Source organism: Pleurodeles waltl, chromosome 11 (genome assembly GCF_031143425.1).
Source record: "Pleurodeles waltl isolate 20211129_DDA chromosome 11, aPleWal1.hap1.20221129, whole genome shotgun sequence".
Classification (NCBI taxonomy): Eukaryota; Metazoa; Chordata; class Amphibia; order Caudata; family Salamandridae; genus Pleurodeles; species Pleurodeles waltl.
In genome coordinates, this window is record NC_090450.1 from 573,822,832 (window position 1) to 573,846,339 (window position 23,508).

At 45.9% G+C, this 23,508-nt stretch overlaps 1 protein-coding gene across 5 annotated transcripts in view; it reads left to right on the plus strand.

The window, feature by feature from the left end:
* CCAR2 (cell cycle and apoptosis regulator 2) overlaps positions 1-23,508 on the plus strand; it is a 566,602-nt gene that overhangs the window by 6,217 nt on the left and 536,877 nt on the right. For 3 of the 5 annotated variants that reach the window (XM_069214048.1, XM_069214051.1, XM_069214049.1), the window contains exon 2: positions 139-228. In XM_069214048.1, the coding sequence (XP_069070149.1) occupies positions 177-228 (52 nt within the window). In that variant the 5' untranslated portion in view covers positions 139-176. Of the gene's footprint in view, positions 1-138; positions 229-16,150; positions 16,255-23,508 lie in introns of all 5 variants that reach the window. The other 2 variants (XM_069214050.1, XM_069214052.1) reach the window with 1 other exon arrangement.

Consider the following 23,508-nt stretch of genomic DNA (forward strand, 5'->3'; position numbering starts at 1 on the left):
CCAGACATTGAGTTGTTGTTATTCCCCATTTGCCTTTCAGGTTTGTACAGTAAATCTCCCTCTGAATTGCACTTACATGATTGTTTTGCCTCTTGTTATTGCTATTGGGTGTTCCTAATACTAGTCTCTCTCCCTTAGATCTTCTTCAGTACTGGTGATCCTCTGAAGCTTCAAAGATGTCGCAGTACAAACGTCAAAATCATAATGTCAACCGGCGGCGGCTTCAGGGTAAGAGCTCATTGTCAGGTGAGCAAGAGGCTCACCTTTCGCTCTGCAGAGAGTACTTCTATCTTCTGATATTCAAGAAGTGTCTCTGGCTGGTATTGCACTAATTCAGCCACGTTTGTGCAAATAAGCAGGGACCGAAAAATATGCGTGGTCGCCTGGGGTTTTGCTAACTTCTTCCAGGTCAGGAGCTGTAAAAATATAAACAGCGGAGATTTGCTGAGATTCTCTCTAAAATATATTGAGAGCCACACAGCTAAAATAACCCTTGCTCTCCCCCTTGGTAGCTTGGCACGAGCAGTCAAGTTTATCTCAGACGCAATCTGTAAAGTATTTGTACACACACACACACTCGCTCACACACACACACACACACACACACACACACAGTCACACTCACACGCACAGTCGCACTCACTCTCTCACACACACACACACACACGGTTTCCACGCCCTGTTTACAAAAACAGCTAATATTTATCTGAATAAAACAGGACCAAAATAACAAAAATCCAACATGCACAAGCGAAAATATCACTTTTAAAGAGTTGCAATCCAAAGGAAACAATGGTTATCTCTTTAACACAATGTACCTAGGAATGCGCCAAAAACAAAGATGATGTGGGCTGCACAGGAGGCGAGGTGACGGAAAACAAAGTGATGAGTTGGTTCCTTGCTGGCAGGGAAGGTGATGCATCTGTTCTCTCCCCGCAGGAGAGGGGATGCATCGGTTTCTGGTCCTGCACCCTCAGTTCCTTGCTGCTGTGCGGGGTGAATGTGAAAACAACGCCCAGGGACGATGCGTCTGAAAATCCAGACTCTGTGATATAGCCGTCGTGGCACAGGTGCTTCAACGGTCCTACAGGTGCTGTCGATCCTTCCACCGCAAGCAAGGCGCTGCATCGATTATTCTGCCACAAGCCCAGCAATGCAGCAATTTTCAGCCACGGCCATCCACTGCGTCAGTTTTTCTTCCTCAGGACACCAATTTCCACTTCCAAGGACTGGATTTGGCACTACTTGCCAAGTTAGGCCTCTCAGCAGAAGAGTCCTGGCACTGGCAGAAAAGTCTTTGATGTCACTGTGACTTCTTACCAGGAGGCAAGCTCAGTTCAAGCCATTGGAGAACCTTGGAAAGCAGGCTGTAGAAAGCAAAGTACGGTCCTTTCACTCCAAGGACCGAAGCATCAGGCCAGCACAACAAAGCAACAGCCAGAGTGGCAGGTCCTCCTGCAGCATCCTGCTCTTCTTCCTGGCAGAATGTCCTCAGTCCAGCAGTGTTCTGCAGTTGTGATCTCATAGGCTCAATACTTACTCCTTTCTGCCTTTGAAGAGGGCAAACTTCAAAGGAAAGTCTTTGCAGTGCACAATGCTCTGGCCCCAGACGCACTCCAGGGGGTTAAAGACTGCTTTGTGTAAGGTCAGGCACAGCCCTATTCGGGTGCAACGGTGAGCTCCTCCCACCACTCTAACCCGGGAAGACCCATCAGGATATGTGGGGTACACCCACTCTACACTGTAGAGTGAATTTGAAAACAGCCCAGCTGTCATCCTGACCCAGACGTGTATTCCACAGCCAGGCAAGAGGCACAGAATGGCTAAGCAATAAAATGCCCACTTTCTAAAAGTGTCATTTTCAAACTTAAAATTTAAAAACCAACTTCACCCACTGATGTATTTTTAAATTGTGAGTTCAAAGACCCCAAACTCCGGATCTCTATCTGCTCCCAAAGAGAAATTACACTTACAGGATATTTCAAGGCAATCCTCATGTTAACCTATGAGAGAAATAGGCCTTGCAATAGTGAAAAACAAATGTAGCAGTATTTCACTATCAGGACATGCAAAGCACACCAGTGCATAAATACACTGCACCCTTCCCATTGGGCTGCCTTGGGCCTGCCTTAGGGGTGACTTACATGTAGTAGAAGGGAAGGTTTGGGCCTGTCAAGTGGGTACACTTGCCAGGTCAAACTGGCAGTTGAAATTGCCCACACAGACACTGCAGTGACAGGTCTGAGACGTGTTTATAAGGCTACTCCTGTGAGTGGCACAATCAGTGCTTCAGACCCACTAGTAGCATTTGATTTACAGGCCGCGGGCACATATGGTGCACTATGCTAGGTACTTACTAGCAAATCGGATATGCCAATCATGAATAAACCAATCACCAATACTATTTAGCCCGACAACACTTGCATTTTAGCACTGGTCAGCAGTGGTCAAGTGCCCAGAGACCTAAAGCCCGCAAAACGAAATGCAGCACATAGTCAAAAAAGAGGAGGCCAGTGGCAAAATATTTGGGGATAACACTGCAAAAAGGGCCATTTACACAGTGGGCTTTGTCTCTGGAGGGCTGGGGACCCACTCTGGCACCATTGGTCCACTTCAGCTCGGGCTGTGTGGCACGGGTACAGTGGTGCTTTTGGGTGTCAGTTTTTTTTGGTGGACAACGGTCCTCGCAGTGTGTCTTGGGGTGCCTGCAAGATGCAGGAGAGCAGCCCCGCTGCTCCACAGGATTTGTTGGGCCTTTGCAGGAAGGCAGGCACAATAGCTGTAGGACGGGACGACTTTGGTGCAATTCGTTAGGAGCAGCAGACAGGCTGGCAGGGCTGGTTCCAGGTCAGGTGGCACTTCCTTTGCTTTTGTGGCTCTTCAGTGTCCTTCGTAAGTCAGGGGCTCCCCTGACTACCTAATTTAGGGGCGTTTTGGGAGAGTAGGGTGGTAGCCAATGGGCTACTTGCCCCAGGGGGTCACTGCCCCTGTATGATCACTTCCTGTCCTGGAGTTCCTAAATCTGCCAACACCAAGATGGCAGATTTCTAAATGTGTCTACATCAGGCAGCACACCTTAGGGGGTGGGACTGACCTGAGGGCAGGACACACCTCTCTGAATACTAAAATTCCTTCCTGTCCAGGTGCTAAATGGGCCGGAGGGGTGGGGGGGGGGGGTGCGGGTCGGCATCTCTCCTGTGAGTGAAGACAGATCTGCATACCAAGGGTGATGGGCTTCTTTCAAGCCCCATGCCTTGACATTCAGATTCACAGGTGATTGTGTTGGGTGGGATGTGCACGCACCTCTCCCATAGCAGGCTTTGTTTCGGACTGCTCAATAGCAAAGGTTCTCACCCTTGGGGGTCAGAATTGTCTAGTGATGCCAGGCTGGCTAAAACTAGTCAGTCCGCACACTGGTATGGTAGGTATTCAGGGGGCACCCTTAAGGTGCCCTCTGGATGCTTGTGTTAATAAATCTATCACTGGCATCAGTGATGGTTTATTAATATGAAATGTTTGATACCAAACATCCCTATTCTCAGTGAATCCATCATGTAGCTGGGGAACTCGTAGCGATCGGTGTCCAGCACATGTACTTAAAATAGCTTCCGTATGTACTCACTATGTCTAAGAATCGACAGACACATAGTAGGCTCATACCTGCAGATATGCCATCATATGTGATAAACTGCTCTTGTCTTAGGCCTGTAAGGTCTACTGTAGGGCTGACTAACATATAGTGCACGCAGTATTGGGGAACATGGCACACAGGCTGTGTGGCATGTTATATTTTAACTTTTAACTGCACCAAGACACCCAGCCTACAAAGGCAGTCTGCATGTGCTAGGTGAGGGATCCCTGAGGGTGGCGCAATCCATGCTGCAGCCCTTGGGGACCCGCTTAGGTGCCTGTGCCCTAAGTACCAGGTGTACCATTTACTAGGGACTTAAGGGGGCCCGATGTATTGCCAATTGGGGAACAATTGTACAGTTTTAGGGAAAGATCTGGCACTGGGGATCTGGTTAGCAGGAACGCAGTGTACTTTGCGGGCAAAATTGCATTGAATACCAGGCAAAAAGTGGGGGTGACCTTGTCAAAAAGGGGCACTCGTTATGCCCCTTCCTCCATTGTCTAAATCTGAGGTCCTCAATCTGTGCGGTGCGACCGTGGGGGCATTATATATAGTCAAGGGTCGCGCATTCCCCCAGCCTCATTTCTGCCTGAAATCTGAAACATTGTCTTTTCGTTTTTGGAAAAGACAACCTTCCAGGGTGATTAAATCCAATAGTTAAAATGCTTCACCAAGAGTGTCATTCAGGGAGTGTCCTGTGCTGGGAAACCGAAGCCCAACCAAGACCCATTCTTGCCTGGAAGAAATGCAAATGTGCGCTATGGAGTTAATCTGCAAATTTAAAGGTTGCTTGGCAGCGTGTACTGCCTTTAATTGATCGAATCAGTGGAAGCTTTGTGGCGACAAAGCATATTCTTTTTGAGTGATAGTGCAAAGATTTGACAACTGAGCTGGGAAGTGCATGATTTTAATTATTTACATAGCGCTTATACTTCTGTGGTGGTGTTGAAGGGACAGTTAAATATAGTCTGGGTGTTAGTAAAATCTATACTTTGGAAGCACCATTATGTAGTGAAAACGTTTACACATTTTGTTGCAGTCTCTCTTATACTGGGTGTAATGCAAGTATAAAATAATGATTTAAATATTCACAGTGCTTTTAGTCACAGACTGTGTGTGGCCTCGTAGCACTAAAATACACAAGTCACTATTCTCCAGTGCACCAACCAAGATTTAATTTTGTGGTTTTCTGATTACCCCAGACCTCTGCAGTGCATTAACTAATAGGTTTCATAATGTACTGTTGTGCATTTCTCACTGAGTAAAAAACGTTTAATATTTTTCATTTAAGATGCTCGTTATTTTAAATGTAGCTACTTGACAGTGAAAGACCTAGAAACTGAAATCAACAGCACCACCAAACTAATAACCAGGAATCTGTTTTTGCCAAAATAGAAACATCTGTTATCATAATGTAAAACATGTAAAAAAAAAAAAAATTGAAAAATAGTGTGAAAGAGGATTAAAGGACCACTTCCTCCCCTGGAATTAAAGAAAGCATCATACTTGGACCTTACAGGTCTTAATAAATGATTATAAATGATATGTTTTAATTATGATGAATGGCGTTTACCAACCTCCATGCAGCTGTAAAAGCCAAGCTGTCAGCATCCCATTAAATATAGAATGGTTCTGCTCGTACCTCTTGAATTATGTGATTGTGTGGCCATGGCGGGTTTTGCATCATTATAGATTTGACACATCCATCATCTACAGCATAATCTGCTGATTTTAATTTTAAAAAGATGTTGTGTATATAGCTCAAACGGTTCAAAAGCTACTAAAAAGCAGCAAAACATGTTGCTGTGCAGTGAAGGGCCCTTGTAAAGTTGGGCTGGTCACCTTTGTTTCCTATTGTAATTTTTAGGTGTTAAACTGGTTTTCTAATGTGGTGCAATCACATATTGACTCTTTTTGGCGAAAAACAGGCACACCCATCACATTAGTTCAGGAATCAACCAAATACGTTTTGTCAAATTGTGTTTTGTTTGTGAAAAATAAAGTAACATTGTGTATTTTTAGGTAATTCTTTTTGGAGACTTTTTGTTTTAACCTGAATGGGAAGCCTCTGATACCGTATCACTGTCATCCAGTAACCTTTGGTTTGCTAAACACTTTTTGATATTATTTCCCCACCATAAAAATGATTTGCTGTGGGAATTTCTTTTTTTTTTTTGGTTGGCAAAGATGAAAAGTATCAGGTTCTAGACATTTTTGTCAGGTGGAGTCCGTACGCCTAAAAAACGTTTGACGGGGAGGTCTTGCATCAGAAAGTTTGAAAACCTCTAAGTGGGAGAACCCGGAAAGGACATCTGCATTGGCATGTGGACCACCTTAACAGCTTGGGCAAAGGCTTCCCTCTCAACGACACCCCAACTGTGCTGGGGAGTAACATGCTGCTAATGAAAGCAACAGGTTGTTCATGGCCATCATCATTGGTTTTGGATAGGACTTCTCCTATCCCATGTTCATCTGTCTGCACCATTAACTGCTTAGAAAAACCTGGAGCCTTCAGAATGGGTGCTGAGCACATTGTTTCTTTCAGAGTGACATAAGCCTTTTGACAGCTCACTGTCCAGTTTACTTTCTTTGGTGTTTTCTTGGAGGTCAGTTCTGTGAGGGATGCCACAATGGTACCATGCCCCTTCACAAACATCCTGTAATACCCAGCCAAGCCAAGAAATGCCCTGACTTGGGTCTGGGGGTTGAACTTGGCCTCCACCTACCAAGTGACACAAGTATACAACCTTACCCTGCCCTATCTGGCACTTGGTTGCCTTGACAGTGAGCCTGCTGTTTGAAGAGTTTCAAGAACCTTGCCAAGGTGGATCAGGTGATTCTGCCAAGTCGAGCTAAAGACAGCAGTATCATCAAGATATGCTGCACTAATAAGGCTTCCAACCCAGCAAGGACTTTGATCACCAACGCTTGAAAGGTGGCAGGGACATTCTTTAAACCAAATGGCATAACAGTGAACTGGTAATGTCCATTTGGGGGTCGAAAATGTCTATTTATTTATTTATTTATTTTGGCACCAGGGGTCCAGCCACTCTGCCAGTACCCTGATGTCAAATCAGAAGTGCTGAGAAACTTAGCTGCCCCTACCCTATCAATCAGTTCATCTGCTCCTGGAATAGGGTATGCATTGGTGCTTGTGTCAGCATTAAGACCTCTATTTTCTACACAAAACCTCCGCTCTGGTTTACCTCCCTTGGAATGAGGTCTGAGGACTACGACCACTGGACTAGCCAACGGACTATCAGAGGGTGCTGTTACCCCTAAATACAGCATCTTGCTAACCTCAGCTCAGATGCTGTCCTTCACATGGTCAGACTGTGTGTAATCTTTGCTTTTGACAGGCACATGGTCACCAGTGCCCACATCGTGGACACACCAGTTAGTCTGGCCCAGGGTGAGGGGAAAAAAGCTCAGCATACTGCTGTAGGACTTGCTTGCAGTCTGCTTGCTGCTGGGCAGTGAGGGTGTCTGAAAAGATCACTGCAGTCAACTTCCTCATCTTCGGAGCCTTTTAGTCATACTAGATCTTCTGGAGCTCTTGGCTGGCCTCAAGGTTTTGGATGCTTTTCCATGTATTCAGCCATCCTTGAATGTAGGCCAAGCAAATAGTCCACGATGTCTAGCTTGGGCACTTTGAGAGGTCTCTCCCAATTTTCCCTCACTTGACACAGTGGTCCCCTTACAGGATGACCAAACAGAAGCTCAAAGGGGGGGAAAAACCTACTCCTTTCTGTGGTACTTCTCTGTAAACGAAAAGCAAGCATGGTACATGATATCCCATCTCCTTTTGAGTTTTTCTTGGAGTCCTGCAGTCATCCCTATCTTGTTTTAAAAAAAACTCTTTTCAACTAAACCATTTCCTTGTGGGTGATTTGGGGTAGTGAACTTACAAGTCACTCCACATTCATTTCACATGGCTTTGCGGTATGCAGACATGAAGTTAATACCTCTTGTCTGATACCACTTCCTTAGGGAAGCCCACTCTAGTAAAGATAATGAGTAGGACCCTTGCGACTGAAGGAGCAGTGGTAGTTCTAAGGGGTATAACCTCAGGGTACCTGGTGGCACGATCCACTACCACCAGTATGAATCTCTTCCTTGATGCTGTATGAGGGCTTAGGGGGGGGCAACAGTGTCAACCTCTACGCTTTCAAAGGGAAACCTAACCACTGGAAGTTAAATTAAGGGGCCATTGGGTATCCAGCTGTCTTGCCACTGGCTTGAAAGGTGCCATAGGAGTTGCAAAACTCCTTCACTTTCTGGGACATACCTGGCCAATAGAAGAGATGTACTAACCCACTTTGGTCTGGCTAAGATGCCCAGCTAACGGGATGTCATGAGCCAAAGTGAGTAGGAACTCTCTATACATCTGAGGCACTACCACTCTCCTAGTGGCATCAGGTTTGGGGTCTCTGGCCTCAGTATACAGGAGTCCCTCCCCCAATAGGTTCTGTGGGAGCCACTGACATCTCCTTGTTCCTGGTCAAAAGCTTGCTTTCTCGGGCTTTCAAGAGTGAGACAGGTCCTCTGTCTCTGGCACAGCTCTTCCCTAAAGGGACCCCCAGGTTCCTGGGGCTTAGCTTCCTCAAGGGCTGACAGATCGTCTCCTTTGGGCTGCTCAGAAGCTGGCTTCTCTTGGAGGGCTGGGCCATTATTCCGGGCTGCAGCACCTCTTTTTCACCTTGGGCTTTGCATTGTGCTCTGGGTTTCATACACACTCATTCAGGTATACACAGCATAGCTGCATGAGTCTTTCGTTTGATCTCAACGTATGCTGAGGACTCCATATCATTTCCTAGCAGGCAAACTACAGAAATTGCTTAGCTTGATTGTAAGCATTTATGACTGTGAAAGTTTCACCAGTTTCAGTCACCATGGTGACACTTTAACCTGTATCCCTCAGTGCTTCGATTCTGATCAAATTAATATGAGGCTGTTGTCTCTACTTCTCCAGGTGATTGAGCAAGACATCAGGGCAGCTATATTCACCCCGCCCTCAGAGACTAAAGTTGCTTCTTTGCGCGCTCTGACATGGTCCGTGTCCACCTGGGATTCCATCTGGAGAAAAAAGTGCTATGCTATGACACTGTCAACTCTGGCTTGCATGATAGTGCTTTTCTGTTTTTTCAACTTTAAGCCATGTTGTACTGCTGTGCAAGTTAACATTCTCAGGCATACATGCTAATGCTGCTAATTTGGACAGGAAAATCATGATTCTTACAGAAAACATTTGTTCATTCTTTTCGGCCCCCAAAGCGTTTGTTACTTGGATGTTTTTTTACCTAAATATCTTTGTCATATTTACACATGTTGACATCTTAATTACTCCCAATTCCAACAAGATCACCACTGACAAAAGAAGAGTTGGGATTTTTTTTTCAAATTAGATTTTATTTTGATGCATCCACTGTTTCATGGGTTTTGACTTGGTAGCCATTTGCCTTTTTTTGCTGAGCAGCTCTTTGGTAAGAATACTTTGCTCCTCTCTTTTTTCTGGAGGGCAGAAAGGGCTTTTAAGCTATTGACCCTCTACTTTTCGCATCCGCTTATGAAGCATACCCAGATGCTAGGTTCAGGGGCTTGTTGCTGTGCTTGGCAGTTGCATGTTTTTAAACTTGCTAAAAAAACAAAATGGTCCGACGTGTTAAAATCATACACACTTACATGTGGGCTGTCTCCAATGTTTTGTTCTTGGCCCATTGCAGTGGAAAACCCAAGGACGCTTGGCTGCCACCGGTTTGTGTTCTTTGTGATATCTGTAGTTAATTTGCCGTCCCTTGGGAAGCTCACTATATTGATGCTCAAAGGGTAAGGCTTACGCTTCTGAAAATTCAAAGCGAGTCCATCGAAGCTTTAGAGCTGATTACTCTGAATTGATGTAGGTCTCTCAGCTGAAATTCATGTCCGTTGTCCCAGATTACTCTATGCATGACATTTCTGCTTCTCCTCAATAAGCCTTTCTTGGCGGTGATAACACTTGAGTTAACAGCTGTTTGTGGGATTCAGCAATCTTTGCTAGGGAGTAGATTAATAGTGATGTGGTCAGGTGCTCACACCTGGAGCGATTATCTTGAGCTATTTGGCTTTTACGTATTCCTTATACCCTAAAGGTGAGAATTTTAGTGTGCTCTGATGCGGCCAGCATTGTGCTTTTTTTGTTTTTGTTTTTTTGTAAACTTTGTCATGTTGCACAGCAGCTCGCACTGCTGTGTAACATATCTTAAAAGCATTGACACAGCCAATAGACCGCACATAGGCGAGACTTATTGACTTTGCCAACGCTTGTTTCCTTTAGTGTCCGTCGAGGCTGCTTGCCTCCTTTCATTTATGGAACTTTTATGATCTTCTTAAGCTAACCGGTCCCAACTTGTTGGGTCTTGTGTTAGCCAAGACATTGTGATTTTCCTAAAATGATGTGTAATACATTTATTTATATTCTGTTTCAGCAATATCTCTTCATCCATTGGTCTGCTAGTGAGTTACCCACATTTTCGCCACTCACTACAATATACAGCATGAGTCAGTGGGGCAGTACACATCAGCCATTACCTTCACTGGGGATTACCACGTTTCTCCCTTTAACAAGTACACATACGCACACAGTGTGGCTGAGTTTAGTTCCGGTGACTACTGTGGTAATGTGCGCTTTTACCTTTATGCTGTACGGCCAAACCACAAAAACTGCTTTTGCCTACCCGATATTATTTTCCTTGACTACACACGTAGGGGGTGCCTCTATTAAAGCTACTTCCTCTTTTCCGTTGCAGCCAAGCCCTAAGACGGCAAGCGTGTTTGTACGGAACTGCAAGGGCTGACTTAAACACAGAAGGAAACTCGGGTAGAAAACAGTGTGCTCATGCTCGCTCAGCTTTAAATATTCTGAGCCTGTAGCATTGGCTGCAATGTCGCCATCAGGCTCGCCTCCTTACATTTACGCTTCCTGGACCAATGTAAACATTTAACAAGCATTTGCAATGCAGTGGGGCTCGCATTTGCTCGAGTTAAAGCTGTTAGCTTTGTAAATTCCTAACTGGACTTTTCTTGCCACTTAAAATGAAAATGAAAAGTAAAGCAACTGACATAAGTGCCACGATTCAAAGCGCCACGGCTGCCATGAGCATGAGCGCTAAGGAGAGGCACAAAAAGAAAAAGCTGTTAGCTTGCAGTCAAACATATCGGCAGTCGTGCAGTTTCCAATGTAACAGGGGCAATCTGCAAGGCGGGAACAAAACCGCCCCAAGGAAGGACAAACGTAGAACATTTACCAATGATGATAATGGATTTTTGAAAGGCAAGTCCACAAATAAGTGAAAGTGATGGGCATGCTTAAAAGCCCACTTACTTCCTACAAGTCAAAGCGCTTACGTGCTCAACCTGAAAAGGAAACCTTTTCTCTTTTTTATTTATTCCTAAGATTTAAAAAATGCTGCTCTGTATGTTCTGCTCCGTATGTGTACACTTTAAGGATAAAAATGAAAATTTTGTCCGTGGCTTCCACTCTCACTTGCGTGTGCCATTTTAGTGCTTGATAACGCCTCTCTCTATATGTTTCTAACGGATGTTAGGCAAACCATTATGCAGCACATTTTCGCCAAACTTTCGGCATGTCCTCCTTCCGTGCACCGCTATCTGTACAATTTTACTACATTATCTCTTTACATTTGTTTTCACGGCTGTCTACTATAGTCTGTGCTTCCTGGCGCTTGCTGCCTACGTATGAGAGATTGTGCGCTGAATGCAGTTTTGATAAAACATGATTCATTACTTAACACGGCAACTTGTCCGAGCGGGATAAATGCTCATTAGTGATTTCACCGCCTTTAATGAAGAGCAGTCCATATAGTGAAGTTGTTACAGCACTGTGTTTTACTGCAAAAGACCAAGGTTTGAATCTGATGATATCCAAAATGTGTTTAACCGGGTAGCTTGTATGGGGAGATAAGTGAAAATTGTGTTTTGTGGTATATACTTTAATGAATGTCATATTTTTTTATGCACATGTGCAGTTAGTTATTAGTGCATGTTGCATGAAGAAAGGAGATATTTTAGGAAACATCCCATAACTCCACCCCAGACTTAGATTGCCATAAAGAGACTTTCCATGCGCCGTAGACACACTAAAATTAGTATATTTGAAATTGTCGTAACCCATTAAATTTAATATTAAATGTTATCGGCCTGATTTGACAACATGCACAAAACATACTCGAGCCTGTACACAGATTCTAAATACCAGATATCTACAGTTTCCGCAAACAACACTTACTCAAGGTCTGCACACAACATTTATGCAGTTTCCTGCTTTACAGACACACTAACTCTATAGACAGCCTGTCCTCAAGTTCTGAAAACAAGTTGCTCACAGACTGTAAGTACAATTTCTATACAATTATTAAATATTCCCTACTCACACCTTCTGTACACATATAGCACAAAACCCACCTCCACCCTGAAGTAGACTAGGCACAATCGGTATTCAAGCTGCTTGAACACAACCTCTCCTCGCCATGTGTTCACAATTTATGTAGCTATACGGACAAATTGTAGGTGTCTTTCACGCAGCCCACACTAACCATAGCATGTTCTGAACAATAAATCTGTATTCAGCAAGTTACACTCCGCATATTATAATGTGTGCACTCAAAATGTGCACAGACTACACACATTGAGCACACAGCGTGCAGTGCATACTGCCTGTAAATAGGCTTTACTTTGTTCTGAAGACCATCTTTTCACACAGCATTTGCACAAGCTCTACACACCTGCACAAAAATATACTGATCCTCTACTTGCATTTTTTTTCACCGTGATGAAAATGTACAGCCCTTAATCAACTTGCACACAATCGTACTAACTTTGTATGTGCCTTTTTGTAAATAGGCTCTGGAAACAACCAAGTGATAAATTCTTGCTGCAAGCTCCGTATATCTGGAGTACATTTTGTGCCCAAGCTTTGCAAGCAAGCTGTACTCGCGTTGTGCAAACACCTAGAAACACATTTATGCATTTGTTACATAAGCGCTGCACGTAGCCAAAAAGCATCTGCACACAAACTCTGCATTTGGTAACGTGCATAATAAATGCACATGTTAGACACACAATTTGCCCTCAAGTTTACACACGCTCTGTTAGCACCTTGTATATTAGTGGTGCACGCAAAATGCACAAAACTCTACAGCCGTGGTGTACATATTCATTACTCCTAGTCCATTTACTTCTCCCACACAACGGCAGCTGGTAATATTAAAGCATTTAATGGTGCTTATTTAGGAACGCAGAAGGTGGATTCTATTCGGTGACGTGCAGGGTACTAAAGGATCTCTGCAGCATGTACAACAGCAACGGAATTAAGTGCACTGCCAATTTAAGTGCAAGCTTCACCTACATACATTCTGCAGGTACAGTCAAAAGACGTACACAGTATAAGCATCTTCTCTGTTCACATTGAATGAGCACAGCAAACCATTAAAAAAATGGCAACAGCACTGATAACAGAAGGGCAGGATTCACTTATGGACAAAACAGTTATAGTAAGCTTTGCCCTGCTGTCACACAGAACAAGCACAGCTGAATCAGCAATGCAAACTAATATGGGACTGGAAGCAGCAATGCAGTCTTCACTCACAGACGATTTTCAGCCAGACCTCACCCATTAGTTTGTTTACGTGTAATTCATTTTTTCTTCCACTCATCTAGCATGTATCATGGTGAATCGATCAGTGCACTTCAGCAATTGGCTGACTTCACTGTGCGTTATGGCATGCATCCCTTTCACAAGGGGTACATCCACACACAAAGTAGGTCCCATAAATGCCACTGATTACTATATTGTTTGCTTTCTTGATACAAAAAATTGCCTTGTCTTTTTTTTTTTTTTTTTTTTTTTTAAGACAACGTCTCCAACAATAACGTTTTGCAAAAGCCACGAGAGAACAAAATAAGAAATGCCAAAGCCAAAAGTCTGGTGGAAATGCAAAACCTATTGGCTTTGCCCGTGCTTAATTTTCCTTCGGCTCTGAACGTCATGGATCCACTTATATTTCTCTGGACTCTAACTGTGAACGTGTCACCCTACCCTTCACCTACGTTTCAACAAAATGGAGTTTTTCTGTCCTACTCCTCATCCCTTTACTCTCCTTTCTCATTTTCAGTTTGTATGTACCAATCCTTTTTTTGGCTTCTTACAGTTCATTTACATTTGTGATGTTACTAGTATTTATGCAGCACATTTATTTGGCTGCTTGTTCTTTGCACCCATCGCCTACAGTTTTGAGCTTTTTCACTGATCAACATCACCATAGTCTTGTGTGGTTGTGGTTAAGTGGCCTGTTCGTTGTATTGTTTAGTGATCCTTCGTGTTCCCTGTCCAGCTGAATGTGGTAAGACATTAGTGTTTGTTAGGGTGACCAGACATCCCCGATTTCCCTGGACAGTCCCGGTTTTTGGAGAAGTGACCTGGTTTCCCGACATTTTTCTTCTAATTAAAGAAATGCCCCAGTGTTTGAATTTGGTCAGGGTTGAGCATAGACACTGGTGTAAAGTAGATGTGCGTATGCTCACTTCTTACTGCTGGAGAAGTTACGGTATGCCGTCACTCAGGTGGGCGCTGTAGTGGGAAGGGAACTCCTTTAAAGAGAGACATCTCTCTGGATTTACCTTATCTTGTAACAACGCACAACAACGTCCCCGTGCCAGTCATCGGGACAACAGCTCGTCGGAGCCACCAGCATGACTGCAGCAAGATCCAACCAGCCACCAGTGTGACTGCTCTGCCCTTTTAAAGCGAGCGTGCCGGCTGCAGCAGAATCCAAGAGCGCCAAAACGAAAGGGGTTTGGAGTGGTAAAAAACTCGCAAGACCCTTCCCCCAACCCTAACAGCAGCAGCATATCGGGACCCTACCTCTGCATCAGAACTGTTCAAGCCTGGATCCTTCAGCAGTCACATGAGACTTGCCCTCCCAGCCTGCACGTTATCAAAAAAACTCCCAACGTGATTGTTTAAATGGCTATGGAAAATGTTCTCTTTGTTTGGTCTTTGTTGTTTCTGTCCCACCCCAAAAAAAAATATCGGCCATTTAAAAAAACTTTTTTGGGCACAAGTCGGAGGTGCGGGTGACTGAGGAGCAGGTGGTGTCACAGAGAGGTGGGATTTGCTAGTGATTTAGGGGAGAAGGTAAATATGACTGTTGTAGAGGTGACTGAGAGGCAGGAGTTGTGCGAGGGCGAGGTTTGAGTGACCCCTATGTGGATGGAATTGCAGCTGGTCAGCTCGCCCATGTCAAATATGTTAGAAGCCGTATGGAAGTGAGAAGCACTAAAGAGATCTTTGGGACTGAGTTCCAAATAAACTGAACTCTGGCTCACTGTCTATCCCCATGGCCGGCAAGTTTCTAGAAAGGCTACACTCTAGGTGTACACAAACCATATGAACATCCAGCCAAGGGAAACAGCAAGCTAAGCCTTAACATACAGTGAAGGAACATCACATTGTTTTCTTGTGAATACATTGAAAACGCAAATTTTCCAGCGTTTTCCCTGGTCAGTTTTGTGCATGCACTACAGTGAAAACACTGTAATTGAGCAGTCACTGCACATGTGCACGGGGTGTGTTGCTGGATGGGCGACATGAAAATTTGGCCCCCCTGCATTGCAAACGTCCGATAGTTGGCACTGCCTCTGCGATGGCACCTCTGAATGAGAAGAGAGCTGCTTTCTGAGGTAACATTGAACTTCAGAGTCCCTTTCCTGAACCGGGTGAGTTTTATGTACATAGTGAGCATCAAAGCTGTAGAAGGGGATAATGTTGACATGGTGAAATAAGAGATACTTGAAGGAGGCTGCACTGACCTCCTGGTCGGTGTCTGCTGCCCTCCCCAGCTCCTCTAGCGGCTGCTGCTGCTGTCGCTCCCTCTTGCCTGGGACGAACTGAGTCTCTCCTAACTCTCAGTTCGAGGCCCTCCTCCACCCGCAGGCTTGTCCTGCACCTCATCCCTGATTGTCTAGTGGCCATCACAAGTAAGTATTTTCCTTTTCTTCTGTTGCCCTTTCACTCTTGCATTTTCTGCCTTTTTCTTTAACACCCCTCGTTTTTCCCTAGTGTTTTTTAATTCCTTCCTTCTTCCTCTGCCCCCCTACTCCCACAAAGCACTTTTCCTGCCCTCCCTTCTTAATGGCGGTCGCACGCAGAGGGTGCACCAAAGGCAATCCCATCCATGCCTGGACCGCACCCAGCACCAAGAACCTTGGTGGCTTTCGGTTGAGGCCCCCCGTGCCTTCAGACCCTCGCAGGTGAGTAGCCGTGCTTTATAAGCATTGATTGTAGTCCCTTCTCTATGTCTGACAGCTGTCAAACTGTAGTCCTACTTCTCTGTCTATGACTTGTCTGGGTTTTTCGTTTTGAGAATCTGGTCACCCTAGTGTTTCTTTATGAGGCCAAAGGCAAATGGTACAATCACTGCCTTGCTCCTCTTTGATTAAATGTTTTTTGGGATTCTCCTTTAGCCATCGCATGCGAGCATTTGCTGGAAAGGCCAATCCATGGAGTTATATGGCTGTGAAAGTCTAAAATTGGATGCCTTCTATCCCCTGTCAGAAATGGATAAAAGGTTAGTAAGGAGGGCTTTGTCCCGCCACCCTTCTAAGATGATTTAGGGGATTACTCAAGGGCCATGCCCTAAATATTTGTGACCACCTACAAATTTCTGAATGTTGCAAGGTCTTAGTGGTATGTCTGAGAAACATGCTGTGCTCCGGAGAAGTAGATAAAAAAAAAAATGTTGAAGAGTGGATTAGCTTCTTCTGGAGAATAGTAACACAAGTAGGCAAATGTGTTTTTTTTTTTTTTTTTTTTTAAGGTATGCTGTCAAGCCTCTGCAGTGACAAAACACATGTAATCTTTCTCTAGATAAATGATGGGATATGCAGAATTACTTTAAACTCTCAAGGATAAGATATGCCTTAGTAAGCATGATATTAGGCTGGCAGATAAGAGGTTCAAAGCCAGCAGTAAAGGGCAATAATGGAAAGTACATTTGAAGTTGTTGTGTTTTTTTTTTTTTTCCTTTAATAAACATCATCACTCTGTACTTGATTGTAGTCTATTTTTTAAATCATTGTTCAACACTTTTAATATAGTTGTTTTTATTGTGGTTGCTTTTTCTTAACCTCTTAGGTGCGGGCGTCGGCCACTGGCCGACGCCCACACACCCTCCCTGGTGCGGGTCACGACCAGTGGCCGACACCAGGAAGGGTATTAATAAATCCTCGAGTGCGTCGCACCCGAGGATTTATTTATTTTTTTAATCTCCCCCCGGGAGACACGGAAGCTTTCGTGTCTCCCCCCCCACCCGCCCCTTTGTGAAGTCAGCGCGCGACGTTTCAAAGGTGTTTTCCCCATCAAAGCAGGAAGCAGCCTTGCGGCCGCTTCCTGCTTTGATGGGGAAAACGGCCTTTCCCACGTTCGGGAAGGCCTCGTAAGAAAGGGGAGAGTCTCCCCTTTCTTACGAGGCCTTCCTGAAAGTGTTTCCTGGCCCCCGATCGCAGCTGTGCGATTCGGTAACCAGGTTACTGAATCGCAAAACTGGGTTTGTGCATCGCAATGTGCTCTTTGCACGTCGCAAACAGCGAAAAAAAGCTACCTACATGTGGGTCTTGGTCCCTAATTAGGTCTGGTGTTCACAAAGACATTTTGTTTTTATTAAACTTCTATTTCTCTCTCTTTCGGATGGCTTTACTGTGAGTGATCGCATTGTGCTCTCCCACAAGGAGTATATTGGCACACAAAGTAGTTTTGTTCAGAGTCAGGAACTACAGTGGCAATCAGTGACGTAACGAAACTGGAGGGTGCCCCTTTGTAAAGAACATGGTGGAGCCCCCTCTCCAGACTCACTCAGGGCAGGTTTTTTCCAGTGTTAGTTACAATGTTGAGGGCCTGGTAGCTCCCACAACAATAAAGTGTTACAAAAGCCATGCCAAAACAAGACACACATTGATGAAACTAAAAGACTTATAAAAATATGTCAGACCAGTTGGCTTTGTCAGTGTTTGTTTATTTTCATGCTTCCCATTTTCGTGTTGAAAATGGTTACACTGATTTTCCATTAGAAATATTTTTGGGAAATACTAGCATGCATCAACACATTTTACTAAATGACACTTCATTTACATCTAATCAGAGAGCATTCTGGGAGCATTATACTTAGCCTCGTAGCCTAAACTTTTCAAACATGTGTATACACGTTTTTTTTTTTTTTTTGTACTGGAACCAACGTCAGTAGTGAAGTGTGACCTTAAAACATTTATTTACAGCACTCACCCTAATACTGAAGGCTTTCAAATAATGAACCATAAATACAAGTTCGAACAGCATTATCTTTTGGAAACACATTACCTCAACTGCAGAGAGTTCCACTCTCTGTAAACAGGCAGCCAAAGGGTTTGTGCTGCAGAGGGTTGGGCCTACTTGTCCCAAGGACAAAGTAAACATAAAAACTTGTTGCCCTTGACCCCCAAACAAGATGTCTCGGGTGATAGGAATTCCACATCCCTGAATCTTGTCTGAGCAGTGAGTAAAGCAGATGCTGTGTGTAGGAAGTTGGCTCTGTATATACTATTTCAAAGTAAGAAATAGTGTGCACAGAGTCCAAGAGTTCCATTTAGAGGTAAGATAGTGGCAAAAGTAGATAATTATAATGCTCTATTTTGTGGTAGTGTGGTCGAGCAGTAGGCTTATCAGAGGGTAGTGTTAAGCATTTGTTGTACACACACAGGCAATAAATGAGGAACACACACTCAAAGACTTACACCAGGCCAATAGATTTTTATAATGAAAAATATATTTTATTAGTTTATTCTAAGAACCACAGGTTCAAGATTTACATTAAACACTTTAAATGTAAGGTACTTCACGTAGATACTTTAGGAACTTTGAATGGAAACAATATCATGTACAGTCTTTGTAAAAATGGCAATAAGCTATTTTCACAGTGGATACAGTGCAAAAATCAACAGTTCCTGCCAGAGGTAAGTAAAGGTTAGATTAGGAGGTAAGTAAAACACTCTCAGTCCTGGGGCATAAGCAGCCCACCGTTGGGGGTTTAAGGCAACCCCAAAGTTACCACACCAGCAGCTCAGGGCCGGTTTGGTGCAGAGGTCAAAGAGGTGCCCAAAACACATAGGCGCCTATGGAGCCAGTCTGCCAGCAGGTAAGTACCTGCGTCCTCGGGGGGAAGACCAGAGGGGTTTTGTAGAGCACTGGGGGGGTGGGGGACACAGGCACACAAAACACACCCTCAGTGGCAAAGGGGTGGCTGGGTGCAGTGTGCAAAGCAGGCTTCGGGTTTTGTATAGGTTTCAATGGAGGGACCTGGAGGTCACTCTAGCGGTGCAGGCAGGCACAGGGGGGGCTTCTTGGGACAACGACCAGCTGGGCAAGGCAGAGGGTCGCCTGGGGGGTCACTCCTTGTAAGGAAATGCCTCCTTGGCATGGTTACCCCCTGACTTTTTGCCTTTGCTGATGCTATGTTTTGAATTGAAAGTGTGCTGAGGCCACCTAACCAGGCCCCAGCACCAGTGTTCTTTCCCTAACCTGTACTTTTGTTTTCACAATTGGCACACCCTGGCATCCAGGTAGGTCCCTTGTAACTGGTACCCCTGGTACCGAGGGCCCTGATGCCAGGGAAGGTCTCTAAGGGCTGCAGCATATCTTATGCCACCCTGGGGACCCCTCACTCAGCACAGACACACTGCTTGCCAGCTTGTGTGTGCTGGTGAGGACAAAACGAGTAAGTCGACATGGCACTCCCCTCAGGGTGCAATGCCAGCCGCATACTGCCTATGCAGTATAGATAAGTCACTCCTCTAGCAGGCCTTACAGCCCTAAGACAGGGTGCACTATACCATAGGTGAGGGCACCAGGGCATGAGCACTGTGCCCCTACAGTGTCTAAGCCAAACCTTAGACATTGTAAGTGCAGGGTAGCCATAAGAGTATATGGTCTGGGAGTCTGTCAAACACGAACTCCACAGCACCATAATAGCTACACTGAAAACTGGGAAGTTTGGTATCCAACTTCTCAGCACAATAAATGCACACTGATGCCAGTGTACATTTTATTGTAAAATACACCCCAGAGGGCACCTTAGAGGTGCCCCCTGAAACCTTAACCAACTACCTGTGTAGGCTGACTGGTTTTAGCAGCCTGCCACACTCGAGACATGTTGCTGGCCACATGGGGAGAGTGCCTTTGTCACTCTGTGGCCAGTAACAAAGCCTGCACTGGGTGGAGATGCTATCACCTCCCCCAGGCAGGAGCTGTAACACCTGGCTGTGAGCCTCAAAGGCTCACCCCCTTTGTTCCAGCACTACAGGGCACTCCAGCTAGTGGAGTTGCCCGCCCCCTCCGGCCACGGCCCCACTTTTGGCAGCAAGGCCGGGGGAGATAATGAGAATAACAAGGAGGAGTCACTGGCCAGTCAGGACAGCCCCTAAGGTGTCCTGAGATGAGGTGACTCTGACTTTTAGAAATCCTCCATCTTGCAGATGGAGGATTCCCCCAATAGGGATAGGAATGTGACCCCCTCCCCTTGGGAGGAGGCACAGAGAGGGTTTACCCACCCTCAGGGCTAGTAGCCATTGGCTACTAACCCCCCAGACCTAAACACGCCCTTAAATTTAGTATTTAAGGGCTTCCCTGAACCTCAATATTTAGATTCCTGCAACTTACGAAGAAGAGGACTGCTGAGCAGAAAAACCCCTGCAGAGAAGACGGAGACACCAACTGCTTTGGCCCCAGCCCTACCGGCCTGTCTCCCTCCTTCAGGAGAAAACTGCTCCAGCAACGCTTTCCCCAGGACCAGCGACCTCTGAATCCTCAGATGACTGCCCTGCTTCCAAAAGACCAAGAAATTCCCGAGAACAGCGGCCCTGTTCAACAAAGACTGCAACTTTGTTTCCAGAGGAGCAGATTTAAAGACCCCTGCAATCCCCGCAAGAAGCGTGAGACTTGCAACACTGCACCCGGTGACCCGACTCGACTGGTGGAGAAACAACGCTACAGGGAGGACCCCCCGGCAACTCCGAGACTGTGAGTAACCAAAGTTGTCCCCCCTGAGCACCCACAGCGACGCCTGCAGAGGGAATCCCGAGGCTCCCCCTGACCGCGACTGTCTAAATCCAAAATCCCGACGCCTGGAAAAGACCCTGCACCCGCAGCCCCCAGGACCTGAAGGATCGGAACTCCAGTGCAGGAGTGACCCCCAGGAGGCCCTCTCCCTTGCCCAGGTGGTGGCTACCCCGAAGAGCCCCCCCTTGCCTGCCTGCATCGCTGAAGAGACCCCTTGGTCTCTCATTGAAACCTGTTGAAAACCCGACGCGTGTTTGCACACTGCACCCGGCCGCCCCCGTGCTGCTGAGGGTGTACTTTCTGTGCTGACTTGTGTCCCCCCCGGTGCCCTACAAAACCCCCCTGGTCTGCCCTCCGAAGACGCGGGTACTTACCTGCTGGCAGACTGGAACCGGGGCACCCCCTTCTCCATTGAAGCCTATGTGTTTTGGGCACCACTTTGAACTCTGCACCTGATATGCCCTGAGCTGCTGGTGTGGTAACTTTGAGGTTGCTCTGAACCCCCAACGGTGGGCTACCTTGGACCCCAATTTGAACCCCGTAGGTGGTTTACTTACCTGCAAGAACTAACAATAACTTACCTCCCCCAGGAACTGTTGAAAATTGCACTGTGTCCACTTTTAAAATAGCTATATGTGTTTTATGTAAAAAGTATATATGCTATTGTGATTATTCAAAGTTCCTAAAGTACTTACCTGCAATACCTTTCAAATGAGATATTACATGTAGAATTTGAACCTGTGGTTCTTAAAATAAACTAAGAAAATATATTTTTCTATACAAAAACCTATTGGCCTGGAATTGTCTTTGAGTGTGTGTTCCTCATTTATTGCCTGTGTGTGTACAACAAATGCTTAACACTACTCCTTTGATAAGCCTACTGCTCGACCACACTACCACAAAATAGAGCATTAGTATTATCTCTTTTTGCGCTATCTTACCTCTAAGGGAAACCCTTGGACTCTGTGTATACTATTCCTTACTTTGAAATAGTGCATACAGAGCCAACTTCCTACACTCCTGCATCGAAGTTCGGTTCCTTCAGGTCCTGGGGGCTGCGGGTGCAGTGTTGGTTACAGGCAGTCGCGGTCAGGGGAGCCTCTGGATTCTCTCTGCAGGCGTCGCTGTTGGGGCTCAGGGGGGTCGTCTCTGGATACTCACGGGCTCTCAGTCGCTGGAGAGTCCTCCCTGAGGTGTTGGTTTTCCGCAGGTTGAGCTGGGGGGTGTCGGGTGCAGAGTGTAGAATCTCACGCTTCCAGCGGGAAACGTGAAGTCTTTGGAAGTTTCTTCTTTTTTGCAAAGAAGTAGCTGGTTTTGAACAGGGTCACTGTTATCGGGAGTTTCTTTGAGGCTCACCGCCAGGTGTTACAGTTCCTGCAGGGGGAGGTGAGAAGCACCTCCACCCAGTACAGGCTTTGTTCCTGGCCACAGAGTGACAAAGGCACTCTCCCCATATGGCCAGCAACATGTCTGGTGTGTGGCAGGCTTGCAGAAACTGGTCAGCCTACACTAGAAGTCGGGTAGGTATTCAGGGGGCATCTCTAAGATGCCCTCTGGGTGTATGTTACAATAAATTGCACACTGGTATCAGTGTGTGTAAAGAAATGGCTCCCTGTTGCAGTTACCCCCCACTTTTTGCCTGATACTGATGCTGACTTGACTGAGAAGAGTGCTGGGACCCTGCTAACCAGGCCCCAGCACCAGTGTTCCTTCACCTAAAATGTACCATTGTATCCACAATTGGCACACCCTGGCATTCAGATAAGTCCCTTGTAACTGGTACTTCTAGTACCAAGGGCCCTGATGCCAAGGAAGGTCTCTAAGGGCTGCAGCATGTCTTATGCCACCCTAGAGACCCCTCACTCAGCACAGACCCACTGCTTACAAGCCTGTGTGTGCTAGTGAGAACAAAATGAGTAAGTCGACATGGCACTCCCCTCAGGGTGCCATGCCAGCCTCTCACTGCCTATGCAGTATAGGTAAGACACCCCTCTAGCAGGCCTTACAGCCCTAAGGCAGGGTGCACTATACCATAGGTGAGGGTACCAGTGCATGAGCATGGTACCCCTACAGTGTCTAAACAAAACCTTAGACATTGTAAGTGCAGGGTAGCCATAAGAGTATATGGTCTGGGAGTCTGTCAAACACGAACTCCACAGCACCATAATGGCTACACTGAAAACTGGGAAGTTTGGTATCAAACTTCTCAGCACAATAAATGCACACTGATGCCAGTGTACATTTTATTGTAAAATACACCCCAGAGGGCACCTTAGAGGTGCCCCCTGAAACTTAACCGACTGTCTGTGTAGGCTGACTAGTTCCAGCAGCCTGCCACACCAGAGACATGTTGCTGGCCCCATGGGGAGAGTGCCTTTGTCACTCTGAGGCCAGTAACAAAGCCTGCACTGGGTGGAGATGCTAACACCTCCCCCAGGCAGGAACTGTGACACCTGGCGGTGAGCCTCAAAGGCTCACCCCTTTGTCACAGCCCAGCAGGGCACTCCAGCTTAGTGGAGTTGCCCGCCCCCTCCGGCCACGGCCCCCACTTTTGGCGGCAAGGCTGGAGGGAACAAAGAAAGCAACAAGGAGGAGTCACTGGCCAGTCAGGACAGCCCCTAAGGTGTCCTGAGCTGAGGTGACTCTAACTTTTAGAAATCCTCCATCTTGCAGATGGAGGATTCCCCCAATAGGGTTAGGATTGTGACCCCCTCCCCTTGGGAGGAGGCACAAAGAG